General features: G+C 35.1%; 2 protein-coding genes across 2 annotated transcripts; both read left to right on the top strand.

The window, feature by feature from the left end:
• Positions 1 to 15,483: 15,483 nt before the first annotated feature.
• On the top strand, positions 15,484 to 19,012 carry LOC129228412 (uncharacterized protein K02A2.6-like). The gene is made up of 3 exons (XM_054863092.1): positions 15,484 to 16,916; positions 16,985 to 18,931; positions 19,003 to 19,012. Exons 1-3 carry the CDS (start codon positions 15,484 to 15,486, stop codon positions 19,010 to 19,012), a joined length of 3,390 nt encoding a protein of 1,129 aa, XP_054719067.1.
• A 46-nt stretch (positions 19,013 to 19,058) lies between these two features.
• LOC129228411 (uncharacterized) lies at positions 19,059 to 19,505 on the top strand. The gene has a single exon (XM_054863091.1). The coding sequence runs from the start codon at positions 19,059 to 19,061 to the stop codon at positions 19,503 to 19,505; it is 447 nt and encodes a 148-aa protein (XP_054719066.1).
• Positions 19,506 to 23,470: the final 3,965 nt, after the last annotated feature.

The raw sequence follows: 23,470 nt of genomic DNA, 5'->3' as shown, positions 1-23,470 counted from the left end.
TGACAACATCTTGATATTATCCTGTCATATCAATACGTATGCAATATTACAAAAGCAGCCTACCTTGATATTTTCCTGATATTATGTTGCATACACCTTGTCAGCCAATATTGTGGCAGCCTGCTGACAGCATAAAGGGAGTAATACCCAGTAAGCAAAATATCTTGCCTCAGTATTGCATAAAGGTTGAAGTGCAAGAAAAATCATCTTGCATTAATGCTGCCTCAATGTTGTTATGTTACTCCATTTATGCTGTCAGCATGCTGCCGCAATATTGACTGACAAGGTGTATGCAGCATAATATCAGGAAAATATCAAGGTATGCTGCTTTTGTAATGTTGCATACGTGTTGATATGACAGGATAATATCAAGATGTTGTCATGACAGCATGAAAGCAAGGTCTAGGCAAGATGATCTTGCTTTTGTAATCTTGCATACGTATTGATATGACAGGATAATATCAAGATGTTGTCATGACAGCATGAAATCAAGGTCTAGGCAAGATGATCTTGCTTTTGTAACATTGCATACGTATTGATATGACAGGAAAATGTCAGGATACATTGTCATGACAGTATGAAATCAGCACGTTTGCAAGGTGTTTTATCTATTTATTTTATTTATTTATTTTATTTTATTTTTTGTATTATTTTCACTTTGAAGTCCAGAATTAAATTTCATTCTTTAATTATTTCTGTTATTCTTCAATTTAGTTTTCTAGCCTAAGAATATTTTCTTAAAGCTGACATCTGATCGGAAATTCATAAAAATGTATTAATAGTACTCGCAATTTAATTTAAAAAATGAAAGTTTCTTCGTTTTGCGTAATACTACTTGACTTATTTTTTAATTCATGCTTCTAATTGTATTATAAAGACATAAAATGCCTAGTTAAGAATAATTGAGGAAGTTTCTTAACACATTTAGGAGTATATAAAGCAAAATAATAAATAAGTAAATAAATACAATAAAGTACATTTCCAAATGGATGTCAGCATTGAAAATATACCATGGACAAAACACATGAATTTATCTTAAAGAATAACATAAATAACCATTGAATAAAATTAATCTTACTCATGAGATTGAAGTGATAATACGAAATTCTGGGCTTCATGTCCTTTGTTTCAAAGTCTAGGGACGAAAAAAGTTATTTTCGGCCATTTTTAACGTTGATCACACATCGTCTGCGATATGATTTGTTTAGTACTATATTAATAAACAAATGCAGTTATCAGTCATTCATAAGTTATTCCTAAAACTATACGATTCCACACTAATAACTAAGCAACCAACTTAACGAAGCCTAAAGAAATGCAACGCCACGTGCAGCTCCTCTGAACCGACTGAATCAAATTAGAAAGATGTGCCACCAAGCAATGCGAGGGACGCTGGGTAGAAAGAACTGTGCGCATGCGCAAGTATCAACGAAGGTCCACCTGTTCTATTGTGTACTAATTACCTTGACGGCGACAGCATGAAATCAATATCATCTTGATGGCGTCAACATGTATGCAATGTTGTTATTGTAAGGTAATATCAATATTGATATTTTAAGATGAATGCAATGTTGCATACGTGTTGTTATTTTAAGGTAATATCAATATTGCTATTTTAAGATGAATGCAATGTTGCATACGTGTTGTTATTTTAAGGTAATATCAGTATTGATATTTTAAGATGAATGCAATGTTGCATACGTGTTGTTATTTTAAGGTAATATCAGTATTGATATTTTAAGATGAATGCAATGTTGCATACGTGTTGTTATTGTAATATTGCTTTTTAATCTTTATGCAAGCTTTATGCAGTATGAAACACGTCAATATTGACGCCGTCAGTATAATATCAAGATCTGTCAAGGTTGATGCAAGAAATTTTGCTAGTAGGGTAACAACATTGAGGCAGCATTAATGCAAGATGATTTTTCTTGCATGTCAACCTTTATGCAATACTGAGGCAAGATATTTTGCTTACTGGGATCAGATTTTAATTATAACATAATTGTGCACATCACTTTTTTTGCATCAAAAAATTAAATATAATGTGCTAGCATTTTGAAAACTATTTAAGATTAAGAAAAATACTTTATAAAAATTAAAAACGAAAACTAAATTTTAATACACAGTTGAAGCTCAGTTTATAGCTCCCCCTCTCATCTCTTGGTGCCCCGCCCCCTCTTCGGATTGTCCTGATCCTATGTTAAAATTTACCTTGCTTTTACGGGAGACCAGACATTTAACTTCACACATCAATCCCACACGTCACTACCTTTTTGGCTTGATGTCCCAACGGGAGCGGCAAAGTGACCGAACAAAACACAAGCAGAACAAGTTTTTACTACACTGCTACTGAATAAGCCGTAAGCCCCTCTCCAGCCTCGAGGGTTGCTTTTCATTTATTTTTTCCTCTTGTCTTGATATACTTCCAAGAACATCAGGTCTGCTTGGGCTGGTAATTGAGTGAACATTGGAAAAGGTCAAAAAAGGTCAAATCCCTTCCGCCTGTTTTTTTATTGAGCACTGGCCATAGATGGCACTAAGAGTGAAGTTAAAAGGGCCCTCCTTTTTGCTATTATTAAATTTTCTCGCACTGAATGGTTTCCTATGAGGAGGGTGGGATCGTTTTGAGTAAACAAAATTTTTTGAAAAGTCAAAACTGATTTTTTTTTTATAAATTTTTTTTCACTCAATTTAGCATGTTGAAACTGACTTTGGCGCACCTTTGGCGCTCCTAAGGCGTGCGGGGCACGTCTTGCACGTCCGCTTACGGCGTGCCTGATCATAAAAAATTAATGAATGTATGTAGTGTAAAACCTGTGTACAGCAATAGTATGTCTTACAATAAACTTGTTTTAACGCAGGGGCGGATCCAGAAAGAATTCTCGGAGGGGGCCATTCCGAAAAATACGATGCTTTGGAAAATTTTTGAATGTTACAAATATCAATAGAGCCCACCTTTAACTAGAGCACTTTTTAAAAAATTTTTCACTTGGCGACGCAAGTTTAACATAAAGGCTGTAACCTTCCCAATAATTTTCCTCTTTTCTTAACAACCGTGTGCATATATCGTCGCCTGTAAGCGGTATTTACTGTGATTAGTACTGTGTTTTGAGGCCACTATTGGACTTTTGTCTTAAGAGGAAGCCGATTTGAACCAACCGTAAGTATAATATTAAGTCCGAAGTAAAAAGGGTACGGGGGTTTCTGCCCCGGGAAATTTTTGAATTTGTAGTCTTTTAAAAATGCATTTTAGACGATCTTTGGTAATGTTTGGGAAGAAGAGGTTCGGTGGGGCTCCCTTGTCTATTTTTCGAAATTGTAGCTCTAAGAATGCAGTTTTAGACTATCTTTGGTTATGTTAGAGGGAGGAGAGATTTGAGGGCCCACCTAAAGAACTTTTTCTGATTTGCAATGTTAGAAATGCATTTTCACTGTGTTTCGTAATATTAAGCGCTGGGGTGCAACCCCCCCCCCCCCCCGTCCATTTTTCGAAATTGAAACCTTAAAAATGCAAACATTACCTCCAGTAATGTTAAGAAGAGGGAGGCTCGGGGTTTCTCCGGCGGATTTATTTATTCATTATTATTATTATTATTATTATTATTATTATTATTATTATTATTATTATTATTATTATTATTATTATTATCATTATTATTTTCTTGGCAATTGTAAAGCCAAAAACGCAGTTTAATGCGATGAAACGTGGAGGAGAAATTCGAGGGCCCACACCAAGAAATTTTTGTAATTTGCAGTCTTAAAGATGCATTCTAATTATCTTTGGTAATGGTAGGGGAGAAGAGGTTTGGAGCGCTCCCCCGAAAATTGTAGCTTTAAAAGGCTGTTTTAGACGATTTTTGGTGATTTTAAGGAGAGGAGAGATTAAAAGGCCCATCCCAGGAAATTTTATTAATTTATAGACTTAAAAACGCATTCTAGACTTTGGTAAGGTTTGGGGTTGAAGAGATTCTGAGGTCCACTCTCAAATTTTTTCAAAATTGAACTCTTGAAATTGCAAATGTAGGCAATCCATGATTCATGAGTAATTTTTAGAGGATCAGCGATTTTTCGAAATAGAAGCTCCAGAAACGTAATTCTTGTCTCTTCCATCCGGCTATTCTTGCTTGCTTTGTGAGAGACACGGCGGTCATAAATCTTTCGGACACGAACTAACACATATTCCTTTTCTTTCCCCATGGGGGGGGGGAGGAGGAGTAAACGCATCCAACAAGACGAGCCCATTATGCTAGATGAACCCAAATATTTGGTATTCACTTGATATTTTTGAAATTTTCGTGGGGGGGGGGGGGGCATGTCCTCCCTCTGGCATTGTTTTCTTTCTTGTTAGACTGCACATGAATTTCAATGCAGTTTTATTTCAATTTAAGCTAGAAAAGAGAGTTTAAAAAACTATACTTGAAACTTTCTCAGTGTGGTTTTATGGTTCATAGGCGTTGTTTTTATACTCTTGTTAGACTTCGAGGAATAATAAGGATTTTTACATATTTAGCTCTAAAAAGGTTTTTAACTATTTTTGAAACTTTTTCAATTGTTTTCCTTATTGTTAAACTTTGTATGTATTATAAGGGAAATTTTTTGCATTTTCTCTCAAAAAAAGGGGGTTTTAACTATTCTTCAAATTTTCTCGGAGGGAGCCATGGCCCCCATGGTCCCCTCCCTGGATCCGCCCATGTCTTAACGATATTTTCATCGGTACCGACAAAATTCTCAATTGTCCGATGTAAGGAGCGGCTCTAGTCCGATGTATTATTAACCTGTCTATAGCATGAACGTATTGTTACAAATCCTGTAAATAGTAATTATTGTAGTAACGTAACCTGTAAATAATTTCCCGTAATGAATATACAACCCCTTAACATATGGCTAAAGTATACAACCCCCTATTCTTTTCATTTTCATTGATAAAATTTGATAACGGTCTACGCATTTCTCGAAGCAGAAAGAATGTTGTAGAAAATTCTTGGATGTTTATAAAAGCCGTTAGCGATGGATAAACGGAGAGTTTCGATTGATATTTCGAACTGGGGAGTGCATTTTTGCTCTGTTTATAGCGAGGCATTTCGCTGTGTTGTTTTCGTATTTGGAAGTAAATACGTGTGTAAACGTTGAGTTTACGGTGTTGTGTGATAATTGCTTAATTGCTGATGAATAATTTAGCAGTTGTTGAAGATCTTTCCTGTACATAGTGTAAATAAATTTCCTGTGTTTTTATCAAGAACTGTGTCTTCATTTCAAGAAAGTGGAAGTCGCACCGAATCCGTTACAATTTGGCGCCCAACGTGGGGCTTGTACTGCCCGGGACGTGCAGTCCTTAGGAAGGGGGCAATGTTACAAATCCTGTAAATAGTAATTATTGTAGTAACGTAACCTGTAAATAATTTCCCGTAATGAATATACAACCCCTTAACATATGGCTAAAGTATACAACCCCCTATTCTTTTTATTTTCATTGATAAAATCAGTGAATGAAGTAAGAAAAAAAAGAATAGGGGGTTGTATACTTTAGCCATATGTTAAGGGGTTGTATATTCATTACGGGAAATTATTTACAGGTTACGTTACTACAATAATTACTATTTACAGGATTTGTAACAGTATCCAGAGGGGGGAAAGGGAGGACCGCAGCATCCAGGGGTGGGCTGACCAGCGGGTTCATCGGCCCGCTGGCCGATGCACCCTCCTGCCTGTGCACCCTAAAACGCCATTTGTGCACCTTCATTTTTTTTCTGCGTCCTCAAACCTGTGCGCCTGCTGTTATTTATTTATGATTTTTTTTCACCTTCGAACCTTTTCTTTTCTTTTCTTCATTTCATTTTATTTGCGCCTTCAAATGTGTACGCCTTCGTTTTTTTTTTTTTTTTTTGCTCTCTGAAATGTTTATTTCTTTAATTAATTCTTTCTTTTATTTATTTATTTACTTATTTTTTGTTTTAACTGCGCTCAAACCTCAGCTCCTTTTTTTTATTCTTATTTTTATTTTGCGCCATCAAACCCGAATGCCTTAGTTTTTTTTTTGTGTGCCCGAACGTTCGTCACTTGTTCGTTGTAGTCGAACTTGTGCGCTTTCAGTTTTTTTTTAGCGACCTCGATTTTATTTATTTATTTATTTGTCTTTTTTTTTTCATTTTATTTTATTTTCGCCCTCGAATGTTTGCGCTTTCATTTACATCCCCCTTTCCTTCTCGCCTTCGAACCTGTGCATCTTCGTTTCTTCAAAGCGCCATCAAACCTGTGTGCTCTCAGTTTTTGTTTTCGTTCCCTCAAACCTGTGTGCCTTATTCGATGTTTTTTTTTTTTTTTTTTGTTCCCTCAAATCTGTGCGTCTCCTTTTTTATTTTGCGCCTTATTGAGAAGACAAATTTTTATTGACATGGTTACAAATTTATTTGCGTTCATTCAACGCATAATTTAAACATAAAACTAACTTTGTGAACTCTATTGTCCACCGGCTTCTACGAGCGGGACCAACCCTTTTTGGTGTGTCCTTTATGATCTACACGTGCACACACACAGTAGCTCCGCCTGCCCTCACTTAAATCCGGCCCTGCATTTTGGTATTTCTTACAAAGTTAGAACAATTCTGTAAATCAAAACAATAAAGTACTAAACTATCAGACTGGAAAGTGAAAATGAAGATATTGAATAATTTAATTTTCTAAAGTCCTTGAAAATACTTAAATAATTCTTTGAAACTCTTTGAAGAGTAGGGGAATGTATGGCAAAGTGAAATAGCGGAGCAAAGTGAATTGTTGAAATATTTATTCTGCGTTTTATGCCAAGTATATGGTTATTTTTTAACTTTGTAGTAACACATATAGTCTATTCCAGTCATTTACTAATTCACTTACGTATTTATTTACTTTCCTTCATCCAAAAACTCACTTATTCATTCGTTCATTCACTTATTTTCTTTTTCATTCGCTATTTTATTCATTCATTTTCACTCATGTGTTCATTAATTAATTAATTTATTTTTTAGCTCATTCTTTCATTATCTTTCTTTTATAAATTCATCCTTCTATTTACTCATTTCGTTTGATCAAAAATATGTTTTACAATCGAATACAAAATACTTTATTTAAAAAAATGTTCATTTTTCACTTTGCCCCATGAAAAAAAAAAGTGAAATTTTTCCACTTTTGTTTTGAAGGCACAAATTTACCGCCAAAAATAATTAATAATGTTTCAATGCAAGCTTTATTATAAAATACATTGTACTTCCTTCATGCACTGTAATATTTTCAAAACAAATTTCCATGTTGTTCATTTTGAAAAAGCTAAGTCATCTTAACCACTTCGCTTGGCCCCACATTCCCCTACTTCAATTTTATTTCTTACTAACGGTTTCCTCAATGCCTAGCCCGTGGTAGAAAATTTAAACGCCATTTGGTTCACTTGTATATTTACAGGTAATACGTAATATGATGCTGATATTATCTGCATTGGACAAGCTATCATTCCCCGCCCCTTCCCCCCTCCGGAAAAAATATGAAACGAAGGGATTGGTGAAACAATATGAAATTTATGCAAAACTGTAACTTATAAACAGGGAATAAATTAACTATATTATCGAGCAGCGTTACTTAACGTTTACATTAAATGGAACACTTTTTACTTTCCACTTTGTTTTGTGAAACGCTTGTTTTTTTCTTCAACAACAGAGTTTGAGCGCAACATTCTGAAAATGAATTAAATAAATACTTTTGTGCGTAAAGAGGAAAATAAGAAATAGCAACGTCAAATAGCACAAATTGCTGATTACTGCAACTACTTGCAATATCTGCAATTTGTACTATTTGACGTTGTTATTTCTTACTAGCTTACTACCTGGCGTTGCTCGGGTGTTTTTCAAAACAACATATCTTTTGGATACTCAAATGGATGAATTATATCTAAATGGGAGCAAATAATTGCATTCACACCACTCTTTAGGCTCAAATCTTCAAAATACTTTAAATAGCACAGAAAATCAAGCATTTGCCAAAAAGGTGGCATCAACTTAAAGCGAAAAAGTATGAGGCATGTTGTCTGGGCTCTGTAGTCTGTAAATTGTCTTAATGCAAAGACAAACTATGGTCGTTTGCACATCTTGAGGGACAAGCTTTTACGTGATGCTTCGAACGAAAAGCCTTGTGCTACCTTTGTAGGTTTTGCTTTCCCTGAGACATCAAAAAATGCAACAGTACTCTTCACATACATTTTATTCGGAAATAAATCATTGAATGTCTCCTTAGAGTCGTAAGCTTACCAAAAAAAAATAAAAGTCAATCCCTATTATTAGGCACAAATATATACAAAATATTCTCCTTGGACACAGTTACAATATTTTCAGATTAATTCAAAATCATCATCAATGTCCAAAAGCTAAACAGACAGTCCACCATACAGAAAATAAAGAATTCAGTCAGTGTTGTTAACTTACGATAACACTCCGTTTTACGGATTTTTTGGCCGTGTTTTTCGAATGAAGGTATCAAATGTTAGGTTATTTTACACTTTTACACTTTTTAAACAGATAATCCGCGGATTATACGCAGGAAAATACGGTACAATCCTTTTTTTTTTATTTCAAGCACGTACGCAAGGAAAAAAAAAGGAAAATAAATAAAAAGTTATAAATTATTGTCTGAAAAAGTGAGGAAGCCCGGGCCCCTCTCTCGAGCCACCACTGCTCACAATGATGCAGGTAGAGAGAGAGCACGTATTTAAGCTTGTTACTCTAGACAGAGTATTCCTTAGAGAACATTGAAATTTTAATTTATAAAGACACAGGCGTCGTGAGAGATGGGAACGGGTCCACCCAATATATTATATTAGTTATTATTCTAAGTTACGAAAAAGATTAAAAATGGAAGTAGTAGGTGGACATGAACTTATGGAATGAACTATTTAAAAACCGTCAATTAAACTGCGCTATAGAGAAAGAAATAGGAGTGTGCATTTTGGTCACTATCCGTGTTAGTTGTTTTTAATTATTTGCAGGCCCAGGAAAAAAAAGTATTGTTTGTAATAAACATAGACAAATCTTTTGTTTATATTTTATAGAAGTTTGTTGCATATTTTGTTCCCCTTATACACAGCTTAAACGCAAACGAAATGTATTTCCACGTTTCGAAACGTAGTCTAAAAATTTAAACGTTAAATGATTCAAAATTTTCTTTTCATAAATTTAACTCAAAACTTGCTCCTAAATAATGTTTTTAGTCCCCCTCGCAGCAGCAAGAAGAAATACATTTTTGAGTGAATCCAACCTTGAGGAAGCAACATAAAACTATCTCTATGGGAAATAGGTAGATCTCATATACATTTTAAATATTTAATCGACTGCCCTTATGACTTGTTGGTCGTGATAGAGAACATAAGTCTCACTTTAGATTATAATCTCTTGAAAGAAAGATCCATTGTGGTTACACGTGAGATGCAAAGCGTTTCACCTTGTCCCTATACTGTTAAGAGAGTTTAAGCTATTTCAGTAATAATTTTCCATTTATCTCTTACAGCACTTCTTCAACGACGGTTGAAATGCTTAGTGGTAGTTACAAACTTCCAATATATTTCAATTGTTTACAATAACAGTTATAGAACTGAGCTTTTTATTGGGAATGCAGCTTTGTTCAACTTATTTCACGATGAAGACTAAAACGAAACGAGCTGATGTGTGCATCACATGACTTCCTTTTACACCAACTTAATGTTATTTCCCCATCATTGGCAAATTTAATGTGATTCAATAGTTAACTTTCTAAGTATCACCAACAATGGCCAAATTGAAACCAGATTAAAAAATAAATAAATAAATAAATAAATAAATAAAAATCGCCAAATTTGTCGCCAAGTTAGTACAAAACTTGGCGATCAAAAGACTGGCAATATATCGCCAAGTGTCCGCCAAATTATAACACCACTTGAGTTTACATCGAAATTAACAACGATTTCCCTCCGAAAAGGGGCGAAAGATCCCCTTTAGAGCATCCGAATGCAACTAAAAAAAAAAAAGGTGCACAATTAGACTCCACTAGGTGTCTATGTACCAAATTTCAACTTTCTACGACGTTCCGTTCTTGAGTTATGCGACATACATACGCACATACGCACATACATACGTACATACAAACGTCACGAGAAATCTCGTTGTAATTAACTCGGGGATCGTCAAAATGGATATTTTGGGTATCTGTACGTTCCTAGGCATATATCCACGTGTGGTCGGGTTGAAAAAAAACTCAAAACTCATTCGGGGGTGAGCAAAATGGAAATTGAGGTCGATTTTTGAGTGAAATCTTTTTTGCGAATACAATACTTCCTTTTTTGTAATAGGAAGTAAAAACTTCATATTGTGCCGCAATATTTCATCATGCCCATTTCAGTAGTAATCCCTGTGTGTCAAAAGTTGCATCATACCCTCTACCAGGAAAATTATTGCTAGTCGGCAAAAATGCTTCATCAGGTGTTATTGCTCGAGCGTTAAGGTAATATAAAATTTTAAAAGATTAAGAAATTTGTTTAAATAAAAACAACGTAGCAACTTTATGCAGTTTAAATTTAAATTAATATTTCTTTGTATTTTTTCAAACTTAAAACTCTAAATCTCCCAAACTGTATGAACTCCGCCGAATTAAATTTCGTGTGGTTTTGCTGGTCAAAAGGTGCACAGCCTTTTATTTTAGCACATATTGGTAATCCTAGTATGGTAGTTTATGTGCATGTAAGAAACGTCATGACCCACCTTCTCCCTCTTGAAAAACAAATTCCAGCTACGCTACAATGCACAAAAATGATTATTTTGCAATTTTTTGCGAAATTAGTGTTTTTTACCCCTGTTCTTTGATAGCCTGGAGCGATTTAGCTTAATTGAACCAAATTAGGTAAAGATGCAACGTAAATCATGGAATAGTATAAAGAACGTATGCATATTGGTTTAAGGATCATCCAACATTAAATTGCTGAAGTTATTGTGCATGGATAATGAATGAATTATTGATACCTAACTAATTTTGGTATTTTCTGTGCTATTTATGTGAAAAATACTGATCGCTTATTTCGTTCTACCATTACTGCTACGGAATTTCCAAAAGAAAGCATGCAAAATAAGTAGAACCGTCGGAGACCGCAATGCATTCCTGCTTTGCAGGATGCAATTAAAAAAAAAGCTGAACAGCATCATTTCTTTTTCGTTCGGCTTTCTTGCCAAACATGTTCTACGCTAGTCGCGAATGGGCATTTAATGGTCAACGTTGAGAATACTTTTAGCGTTGATTGCATTTAAAATAGCCCCTGGTCGTTATAAGTTGTTAATCATTTTCATTTGCTTCGAACCAAGGTTCACAAATTTAACGATTGCAGTTAATTTTTGAACAAACTTCATTTGGGGCAGTTTTTTAGTTTTTTTACAGGCTTTTCATTCAGACGAAATTCATAACTATACGAAAATTCGTTCAAGTCGAAAAGATCATTTTTATCGTTAAAAACATAAACTTAAACCTCTTTCGGTATTTTTTTAATTCCAGAAACCAGCCTATATGAATTCTTGAGCATCAATTTACCTCTGTGTCAACTTGCGAAGAAATCCGACTAAAGCTGGAGATTTGTATAAGGAACATGCACACACACACACACCCATACACAAACACACCCACAAACATACATACATTTATATATATATATATATATATATATATATATATATATATATATATATATATATATATATATATAGATTTTTACAATTCTGAAAATGGTTTACTCGCAATAGAAACGTAAATAATTTCAAGTAATATGCATTGTATTCAAGTTGTCACTTCAAAAATGAATGCAAAGTTTCTTAAAACAATTTTTGAATTACTGGTTTCGACAAAAATTTTAAATTTGGAATTTTATTGAGATGAGTGGATTTTTTTTAAATTATCGCAGTATCGTAGTTATCTCTACATAGTATAAAATGAAGTCTCCAAAAAGCGTCTGTGTGTTTGAACTCGCAAAACTCGAGAACTACCCGACCGATTGCGCTGAAATTTTCACAGTTTGTTCCTTTAAGTCCTGAGAAGGTTTGCGGACCAATTCGAATAAAATTCGATGAATAGTTCTTTTTTTATTCCAATTTACGTCCAATTTTCACATAAATTCTCGAATATGGGGGTGAAAAATTACTTGTACATATTAATATTACATATCGTTAGAAAGGGTAGAATTTTCTCCGTTTTACGCAATTTGTTTCAATACTCTAACTTTATTACGGCGGGAGTTATTTGCGTTTTTAGCTCGAAATTTTTTAGGCTTAGCTGAAATTTAGGCATTACTTTCTTCATTAAATCCATCAATAAAAAGTGAAGAAATTGTCCCACAGCTTTCTTTTTGGCGCCATTGGAAAAAGCGAACTTTTTAACTCCAGATCTAACTCGACCTGTGGTCGAAAAAATAAGCTTTTATCTCGAAAGGAAAAAAAGTTACGAACCTTTTTAAATCAAGTTTAAGAAATCTCAATTTCATTCAAATTGTGAACCATTTTCTTTCGCATTTTAATTCCTTAAACTTATTTTATTTTGTGTTTCCATGGTTACAAATTTTAAATCCAGCTTTCAGGATTTAATTTCTTAAAAGTATTTTAATATCTGTCGTCATTGTTTGGAAGTGAAATCATGATGTTTTTTTTTATTTATTTTTTACGCCTGATTGTTGAATATACGTCACTTGACACAAATTTTATTTTCAAGGTGGACCGGGCAAAGCTGGGAAACGCAGCTAGTACTTAATATTAGGCGTCATGAATGAAAGCTGATCCCTCACGTTAGGTTTAGAATCAAGTCTATTATGGTATTTACTTCTTACTAGCACTAATTGAGAACCACGTTTAACGTAGTTACAAATGGTTTAAGTTCTAGAACCGACTACTCGTACATGTTTTAAACTGAACCAGAAGTCCAATAACGTCGTAAATTTAAATTTCTGTTATAAAAATGAATCATATGTCATTTTAATGAAAGTTTCGAAAATTTTTACTGTCGTAGTCGGAGGTCGTCATTGAAAATGTATGATTTGTAGGGTGATTCAAAAAACAAAAAAAACTTTTTTTCAGCTCTAGTCCAGGACACCCCCTATTTTTTTTACACTTACTAATAGTATTATGCTGTAAAAGTTTTAGCTTCTTACTTAAATTTTAAGATGGTGCTCAATGACCCCTCAATTTAACATTAGCCGTACCATAGAAAATGCCACAAATTGAGAAATATTTAATTTCCCCAGCTGAAAATAATTGTTTTATTACAACATATATGCATATTTTTAGTGTATATTATAATATGGAGCATTTTTTTGCACTTCGGTGTATTTTTTAACACTTCTCCCCATCCTATTAAAGTTTGGGGGAGGGGATTAAGCACCCTCTTCCAGTTGAAAGAGGAAGCTAAAATTCTTCCGGTACACTGCTATCCACAAGTCTAAAAATATTGAGACTCCGGTATCTATGAGAAACCTTTTTTTACATGTATTTTTGAATCAGCCAAATGGTTTGTTAATCTACAATTCATTTTGATTAAAGGACTCGTTGGAACGTTTTTTTCCCTCATTTTCATTAGCGACTAATTAGAGTTAAAAGAAATAATGAAATTTTCGCGGAATCCTCGAATGATTTCCATGAAACCCATGAGTTCGGCGAAACACAATTTAAGAAACTCTACAAAAAGCATTGAAAATCGAAAACGAAAACAATTACGTTTAAGCAAATTCCTTTTTTTTTTTCAGATTCGTGCACAGTGTAGTACTTGAAAAATAATTTATGTTCATCATGTTCAAATTTCAGTCAGTCATTTCAGATTTTCTTGATTTAAATTTTTTTTTTGCCAAGGACATAAAATTTATCATTTCCTGAGAATGACCTATTGCTTTATGAGTTGTTGTGGTTTCCTTGCTTAAGTTTGGTATTTAGAGTTAATTGTCAACGTGTTTGTCGTAAAAGTTGATTAAAAAAATAAAAAAAGAAATTTAATGCAGTTTTCGCTGCTTACATTATCGTCAGTTCTAAAAGTTTTTTTTTTTTTTTGGCTTAATGTTTAGTTTGTGTAACGTGATGTGTTTTTATAATAGCTTTAGAATTGGTCACTAGACTTTAAGAAAATATTTAACAACAGGCATATAACTGCTGTAAAATTCGGGGAAGTCACGACAAAATATTTTACTCTTTTTCTCCCTCTCCCTCTGGAATCAAATATTCACCACTAGTTGATATTCACATGTCTTCTTTTGTGAAATGCACCTACATTTGATTTGTCATAATTACCCATTGAAAAACTATCGTATAGGTTGTGGAAGAAGTACGAAAATAATTGAATTTAAAAAAATGCAATCAATTTTCGTATACTTTATTTCACGTCGAGTACATTTTAAATACAAATATTATTCATCTATCAGTTTTTTCACACACAAAAAAAGTAATTTTCAAAAAAAAAAATTGTTTTACACACAAACAAAAAACACTAGAAACAAATCTACAGATTCGGACAGATCCATTAAAGATGCATGGATATGAGTATTGAAGGTAACGACTTACTTATAAAATTGAAGGTTCTAAGAGCAGGGCTTAATTTCCAACAAAAGAGCGAGAACCCTATGTTCTACTGAACACATATTCACACGAAAAAGAAAGAAAAAGGTGAACGTAAAAAAATGTAACACGTCAAAAAAGTTGTACGTAAAAATAATACACGGAAAAAAAAAAAAAAAAAAAAAAAAACAAGAAATTCCGTCCAAAACTAAACGATCCTACTTTCTCGTACACCAACATCGACATTCTCGTAACTGATCAAAATTATTTTAATTAGCTAAGACTGCAATGTGTCAAACATACCTTTTCAACATTTTTTTCTGAATTCTTAAAACGAAATATGCCTCTTGAATTTGATGAAACAAGTAAGTAAAATATTGTAACGGATTCGGTGCGACTTCCACTTTCTTGAAATGAAGACACAGTTCTTGATAAAAACACAGGAGCTTTATTTACACTATGTACAGGAGAAATCGTTAACAACTGCTAAAATAATCATCAGCTGTTATGTATTTATGTTTGTAATCGTAATCGTATTTGTATGTGTAACTGTAACCGTAACTTGTTCACTGTAGTCAGTCAGTCCTTAAAAAAGTTCGAACGGCTTCGGCCGCGTGTGTGTGTACGTGTTAATAAATGTATCGTAACATACTTGCAAGCCTTGATCATTCGTCTGCTGCTAATGGATAGTGCTACACGCAATACACCCCGTACACAAAAATTTTGGCGACGAGGACCGGATGATGAATCATCGCGGAATCAGCAGAACGAACTTTGTGTTCTTTGTGAACAAAATCGAAACTGACGCCGATGCAATTCTGCATGTTCTGTAAGTTGTTTTCGCCTATATCAAGACCAATTGCAAGTATTAAAAGCATTTACGAGTGTTAATTTTTGAAATTGTGTGCAAAATTTTCGCCATCATGTCTACTATCGGAACTCTGGAACATTTTGACGTATCGAAACCTTTGTCGTGGGACTCTTACTACGAAAGATTGGAATGTTTTTTTGAAGCAAATTCTATTGAAAAAGATGAACAAAAACGTGCTGTTTTTTTAAGCGTATGTGGTCCTGACACATACTCTGTAATACGTTCCTTGGTATCACCGAGCGTCCCAACGAGTATCAAGTTACCAGATTTGATCAAAACTGTTAAAGCTCATTTTTCGCCCAAACCATCCGAAATATTTCAGCGATATTTATTTTATCGTAGGAAACAACAAAACGAAGAAACAATTTCTTCATTTGTTTCTGAATTAAGAAGATTGGCAGAACATTGCAATTTCGGAGCATCGCTAGAAGTAATGTTAAAAGATAGATTGGTTTGTGGAATTAAAGATGAAAATCTACAACGAAGATTACTCTCTGAAACTTCTCTAACGTTTTCGGATGCCCTGGATAAAGCAATTGCAGCGGAAACTGCTAGTAGAAACGTAAAAGAAATACGAAATTCTGATTCGTTATCCGTGAAACCGATTCAAGTCAGGAATAACAACTCAACTCACAAGTGGAATCAGAAACAGAATGTAAACAAAGATCGTTCAAAATCTAAGAACTGTTCTGGCTGTGGGGGTAATCACCCTAGAATACAGTGTAAATTTAAAGATGCTGAATGCCATGTCTGTAAGAGGAAAGGACATATTGCAAGGGTATGTAGAAGTAAATCTAATAATTTTCCAAATAATAAGCAAGTGTTTAAGAAAAATTTTAACACTAATTCTGCAAATTTAATCGACACTGTTCCTGATGTTGAGTCTCTGCAGTTAAAATATTTATGTGTAAACAATGTTAACTGTTCAAAATTGAAAGCTACTGTTCATATAAATGAATCGCCAGTTATAATGGAAGTTGACTCGGGTGCTAAAGTTACAATTATTGATAATTTTACATTTAAAGAACTGTTCCCTACTAATCCTCCGAGATTAGAAAATTGTCCTTACTTAATTAGAGATTACAATAAGAATGCTGTCAAAATTTTAGGACAGTGTGACGTTGACGTGCGTTATTCATCTTTCAAAGGAAAACTTCCAATTTTAATTGCTAAGGAGCCTAGAGAAAGCTTGCTAGGCACAAATTGGTTTGAGCCATTAGGAATATGTTTAACTGGAGTTCATAGGATCAGTAACTTAACTCTGGACAGTGTGGTGGAGGAATTTTCAGACGTTTTTAAAGATGAGTTAGGGACTTACAAAGGTGCACCTATAACACTCAAATTAGATCCTACCTTTCGTCCAATCCAATTAAAAGCGAGAACGGTACCATATGCACTAAAACAAAAAATCGAGAAGGAATTGCAACGGTTGCAAGAACAAGGGGCAATTGAGCCGGTGGGATTATGCAGAATGGGACAACTCCTGTGGTCCCGATTCTAAAATCCAATGGAGAAATTCGACTTTGCGGTGATTATAAATGCACATTAAACAGAGCTTTGGGTCAATACCCATATCCAGTTCCTGCTGTGAGTCAAGTGTTAGCTGAACTTGCAGGTAGTCGTTATTTCATCAAACTAGATCTTTCGCAAGCTTACCTACAACTCACCGTTGATGAAGACAGTGCTATGGCCCAGACAATCGTAACTCACAAGGGTGCATTTAAATGTAAACGCTTGCAATTTGGAATATCTTCTGCTCCCGGAATTTTTCAACAGTTCATTGAAAGGCTGTTATCGAGTATTCCAGGCGTGCTGCCGTATTTTGATGATGTTTTAATAAAAGGATCAACTATGGAAGAACTTACAGACAGATTCAGGCAAGTTTTAAAGAAGTTTTCTGAATCTGGCTTAAGACTCAACAAAGAAAAGTGCATCATCGGAGCTTCAAGTATTCAATATTTAGGATTTCACATTGATAAAGATGGAATTAAGCCAACCAAAGACAAGGTTGATGCTATTCGCAATGCTCCAACTCCCAAGTCCAAGGAAGAGCTTCAAGCATTTTTAGGACTTTTAAACTTTTATCATGTGTTTTTGAAAAACAAGGCTGACATAGCCGAACCACTTCATCGTCTCTTAGACAAGGATGCTCACTGGACGTGGACAAACACTCATCAGTCTGCATTTGAAAAGGTAAAGCGACTCCTGTCGGCGGAAACTCTACTTACTCATTTTGACGAAAAGAAGCCCATCATTTTAACTTGCGACGCATCTCAATTTGGAATCGGAGCTGTGTTAAGTCATCAACTAGAAGATGACACAGCAGCTCCAATAGCATATTATTCACGAACGATGAATAAAACAGAACGTCGATATGCACAAATCGACAAAGAAGCATTGGCTATTATTCAAGGTGTAAAGAAGTTCCATAACTTCTTATTTGGACAGAAATTTGAAATTCGCAGTGATCACAAACCGTTGCTAGGACTTTTAGCTCCGAACAAACCTATACCTTCAATGCTCTCTCCAAGAATGCAGAGATGGTCGATCATGTTAAGTTCATATGATTACAATTTAGTCTATAAACCAGGAAAGGAAATAACCAACGCTGACGGTCTAAGTCGCCTTCCACAGCCAATATCGTCCAACGAAGAAAATTCTCCAATGGAAATTTTGTTGTTGGAAGCTTTGAAGAAGCCGCTTTTGAAATGTGCTGATTTAGCTCGTCTTACGGCCCTAGATCCCATATTATCTCGAGTTCTCAACTGGACATGGAGGGGATGGCCCGAACGAAATCCCGATAAGGTATTTGAACCGTTTTACACAAGAAAGTTAGAACTGTCTGTACACAAAGGTTGCTTGCTATGGGGAGCAAGGGTAATTATTCCAAAAAAAGCTCAAGCTGACCTGTTGGGAATATTACATAATACTCATCAGGGTATTGTTAAAACTAAAGCTCTTGCTAGAAGCTATGTCTGGTGGCCTGGCATCGACAAAGATCTAGAAAAGGTGGTCAACTCATGTGAAACGTGTCAACAGACAAGAAATGTACCTCCAAAAACGGTTATTCCATGGGAAAACACGAAGACTCCATGGGCTCGAATCCACATCGACCATGCGGGTCCATTTCAAAATTCGTTATTTCTTATTGTTGTTGACTCATTTTCTAAGTGGTTGGAAGTAGTGCAGGTTCCTTCCACCGAGTCCGCCGCAACGATAAATGCATTAAGAAAATTATTTGCTACTCATGGTATACCCAATATACTAGTCTCGGATAATGGTCCATCCTTCACTTCTGAAGCATTTCAAGATTTTTTGGTTAGGAACGGTATTAAATTTGTTCCTACTGCACCGCATCATCCATCTTCAAATGGACAGGCGGAACGCATGGTGCAGACGACTAAGAATGCCTTAAAGAGAATTATTACAGGAAATTGGGAATACAGACTTGCAGCATTCTTACTTTCTCAACACGCGACACCAAATTCTACTACAGGCGTGTCTCCTGCAGAGCTGCTGATGAATCGAAGATTAAAAACATGTCTTGACAAATTGCATCCTGACTTATCAGAAACCATTAACACTAAACAAGAACGGGACAACTTAAATAATCGCACAAGGGTAAAAATGTTCGCTCCCTTAGAAGCTGTTTATGCACTAGGATTCCCTCCTCATCGGAAGTGGGTTCCTGCTACAATTACAGAAGTTCTTGGTATGACTACGTACCTAGTACAAACGGATGAGGGCATGGTCTGGCGAAGACACGTTGATCAACTAAGGAGCCGGGTTGTTCCGACTTCTCAGTCGGATATTTCTGATAATTCCGATGAAATCTACTCAGATATTCTACAGAGATCACCAGTGCGAGCTCAATCTTCAGGTTCTTCTCAGGACTCTCCTACATTGTCTGATGATTTGCCTTTAGTAGATGATGTCGACAACGACCCAGTGCAGTCTTCGACTAATGATGATCCTGGCGCAGTGACTGCAAGCGGCCCCGGTCCTGGACCACAGTCTCAGAGGCCTGTTAGGAACAGGCGTCCACCAGAATGGTTTAAAGACTATAAAACTTAGGGGGGAGGAATGTTATGTATTTATGTTTGTAATCGTAATCGTATTTGTATGTGTAACTGTAACCGTAACTTGTTCACTGTAGTCAGTCAGTCCTTAAAAAAGTTCGAACGGCTTCGGCCGCGTGTGTGTGTACGTGTTAATAAATGTATCGTAACATACTTGCAAGCCTTGATCATTCGTCTGCTGCTAATGGATAGTGCTACACGCAATACACCCCGTACACAAAATCAGCAATTAAGCAAATATCACTCAACACCGTAAACTCAACGGTTACACACGTATTTACTTCCAAATACGAAAACAACACAGCGAAATGCCTCGCAATAAACAGAGCTAATACACTCTCAGTTCGAATTCTCAATCGAAACTAACTCTTTATCACGCGGGACCCTTTTATAAACATCGAAAGAAATCTCTCAAATATTCCAAACGCTTCTGGAAAATAGTAGACCGTTATCAAATTTTATCAATGAACAAAAAAGAAATAGGGGGGTCGTATACTTTAGCCGAATGAAAAGGGGTTGTATATTCATTACGGGAAACTATTTACAGGTTACGTTACTACAATAATTACTATTTACAGGATTTGTAACAATATCAATAAACGAACACATAAGGTAGTAGCACCTTTTAAACAATGCAGTTGATATGTTTTTTTCATAAAAATGCTTTAACCACTTAAAAAAAAGGAGGGGGAGGGGGGAAATAAAAATAAAAAGCTCATCAAAATAAGTGCATTTTGTCACAAAAACTCGTTCGTAGCTCTTCTGGATAAAATATAAGGAGCATCGAAGTTGATTTTCTCCTCGTTGCCAAAGCTAAAAATAAAAACCAATATGCCTCAGAAAACAGATAAATAACTAATAAACTGTCCTCTTGAATGAATAATTATCGTAAAACAAAAAATGTCTGAACAGCTCGTTCTTTCTGTTGAAAATAAAGCAATCTGAATTTACGAGTACTTTTATTTTCTACTGAAAAATCACCCGTCAAGGTATGACGGGTTGAAATTGCTTCTTTATTTGAACGACGCAATTACCAGCTTGGTGATATTTTGATAGTTGAAATTTTAACCTCCACTCCAGTAGATTAACCCTTAACTCCAGAAGATAGCGTTCATTGTTGACCTCTTTTTCCTTTCTTCATTCTCCTAAAATGAGTCTTACCAGTAAAACAATTAAGTTACCGGATTCATTTCAACCGCGTCATAAAGCATTTCCCTGCATTTTCAGTAAGTTACTGCCCTATAGCCAGGGCTAAGGCAGAAATACATAAAATACACTTAAGAGTTTTTCCACTTCCAACTCAGTTACTTCCTATTCTGGTCTGATGAGTGCTAATAAGCACGAAACTGCAGTTCTCGGAAGGAATGACTGAGTTGGCGGTGTATTTTATGTATTTCTACCTTAGCCCTAGATATAGGGCGGTAACTTACTGAAAATACCGCGTCTTGCCTGCAATCTTCGAGTTGAACCGAACCATTGCTTCGGTTACTCGTTAAGTCAGTGCTAATTCTATATTAGCTACCAGTTTGTATGGCTCTCTTGGATCCCTTAAGAGGTTTTCCTCTTCCAGCTCAGTTACTTCCTATTCCGGGCTGATGAGTGCTAATAAGCACGAAACTGCAGTCCTCGGATGGAATTACTGAACTGGTGGTGTATTTTATGTATTTCCCTGCAAGGGTCAAAATTACCAAAAAATATTATCAAATTATCATGGCTTGGCGCGAGTTTCATTGTTGATGACGGCAGGAGCGTTACTCGATCATTCGCTATTTCTATATGAGAATTGCTAAAAATAACATTAATCAATTAAAACTTAAAAAAAAAAAAACTTTAACAATCATTATTTCAAAGTAAAAACAAGTTTATCAGAGTCGCAGTCGTGGAGTAGAAGTTGGAATGATTTTAAGGTAAAGGAGTCAGAAGTCGAAGACATTAAAATTCGAAAAGCCGCAGTCGGTCATTTTAACTCCGAGTTTTTATTTCTGCCAAGGCTGCTAAAGTCGGAGTCGGACTGATTTTGGGGTACCGGAGAGTCCAGCGAGAAAATGTTTTGTTCATTCGAGCTCAAAACATGTATAGTATTTAAAATTGTTTAAGACATGTGATAACGAATGAGACATAAGCAGAGAACTCAGTTTTTAACTCTGCAAGTGATTTGTTGTTAGCTCTTACACAGCTTTCTTGTTATTATTATTTTTTTCATTCTACTTTTAATCCTTTCTTTTCCTTTACTGATTTTAAAAATTTTATTTTTTGAGCAAAGAGCGCGAAAAATTAAAATTGAAAATATTTGTTTTTAACAAATTATAGAAAAAGACACACACGCACATGTGTGTAGTATGATACATATGCTTTTGAATTATAATCAATTTTTTCTGTAGATTTACGAGAAAGTATTTTTTACCACCACTAATGGTAAATATTTAGCCAAACGAATATCGTCTGTCTTTTCCTCCGCAAGAGGGGGGGCTCAGGGCAATGACTGCTTCCCAGAAGTATTTTAGAATATCTACGAATTCAGTAGCTACGTAAGGGGAGAACATTTTGTTGCAAGTTTCAGTACATTTGACAATAACCGAGAGTAATTCTAGTCTATAAGGAAGTATTAAGATAGTTTACGATGACTTCTTGATCGAAAAAGCGAGAAAATATTTGCACACGGCGGAAATCGAAATCATAAAATTACGAAATCCATTTACAGCTCTTACTCTAACGCAAACAATTCTTTTTTCATAAATCCTCCAAGAATTGGAACATTCCTAGAAGACACCACACTCAGGACATCGAACTCAGACACCGACTCCGGCATACTGCCACATGTTCATTAATAAATGTTTTTATCGAAAAAATATTAATAAAAAAATCTTTCACCGCCTCTCTGTGGCTTGGAACAGCTCAGCCCCAGCTATCGAGCCGAGTCCAATTATAGCGAAACTCGGTAAATGTATCACAGGTGATCATACAAGAAGGGGATAGCTGAATAAACGGAAAAACCGTTACTGTTTCGAACTCTTCAAGTTTGTGCAGCACACACCTGTGCGCTGGATCCGTGAGTCATAACGCTCACAAGCCACGTTGCAGACGATTCGTTTATAAATTTTTTGGAGATCCGAGTGGCAGCACACATGCGAGTCTGAGTAGTTCATCTGGAGTTCTTCTTCCTAAGAGAGGTAAGTTTTTTCGTTTTGATAAGAGAAGAGTGGAATTTTTTTTTATCCATTCTCCCTGATAAGGATAATCGCAACAAGATAAGAATCTTCAAAATACCTTGTTTGAAAACGAGAACATCTAAAAATATTTGCTTAAATAAGTAGCTAGATTCCAAAATGAATGGCAATATGTTTGCGGTCGATGAAAGAAATTTTAAATGCATAGTTAAGGAAAGAAAATTTCATGCCTTTCAAGGACATTGAAAATTTAATAAACTTGATTTTGAAAAAAAAAAAAAAATTAAATTCAAAATTGTCAAAGCTGCTAAGCGAACTAATATGAACACAAAGTACATTCCTACACAAGTTAGTTATATAAAAAAAAAAATAAATAAATAAAATTTCATGAAATTCACTTTGCTAAATGCTTAGTCTGGAGCCTCGTGCTTCTATGCAGTGCCCACCTTTGCACCCCTTCCTCTACCTCCTCCGACTTAAATCATGTATATGCATCCATCACCCCAGAAAAGATTACTCAAGGTTTTTTTTTCCAGATTATTTTCTATTGTCTCGAAGAGCATTTTACATGCCAATAAAAAGAGTTAAATTCAAACAAATAATCAAAAAAAAAAAAAAAAAAAAAAAAGCTATAGCCTACGGTTGATTGACACCACAATGTTTTAACTTCACTTGTATGCAATAAGTGACCCCGTTGCGGTTTCAAAACAGGTCTCCGAAATTTTCCTTAGAAAACCTATTTAGTTAAATTACCTATTTGTTTCCTTAAATACAACATTATGCTGGACCTGCC

The sequence above is a fragment of the Uloborus diversus genome, chromosome 8, assembly GCF_026930045.1.
Source record: "Uloborus diversus isolate 005 chromosome 8, Udiv.v.3.1, whole genome shotgun sequence".
Taxonomy (NCBI): Eukaryota; Metazoa; Arthropoda; class Arachnida; order Araneae; family Uloboridae; genus Uloborus; species Uloborus diversus.
Note: the sequence above shows the minus strand (reverse complement) of the source record. Positions and strands in the feature narration are given on the sequence as shown.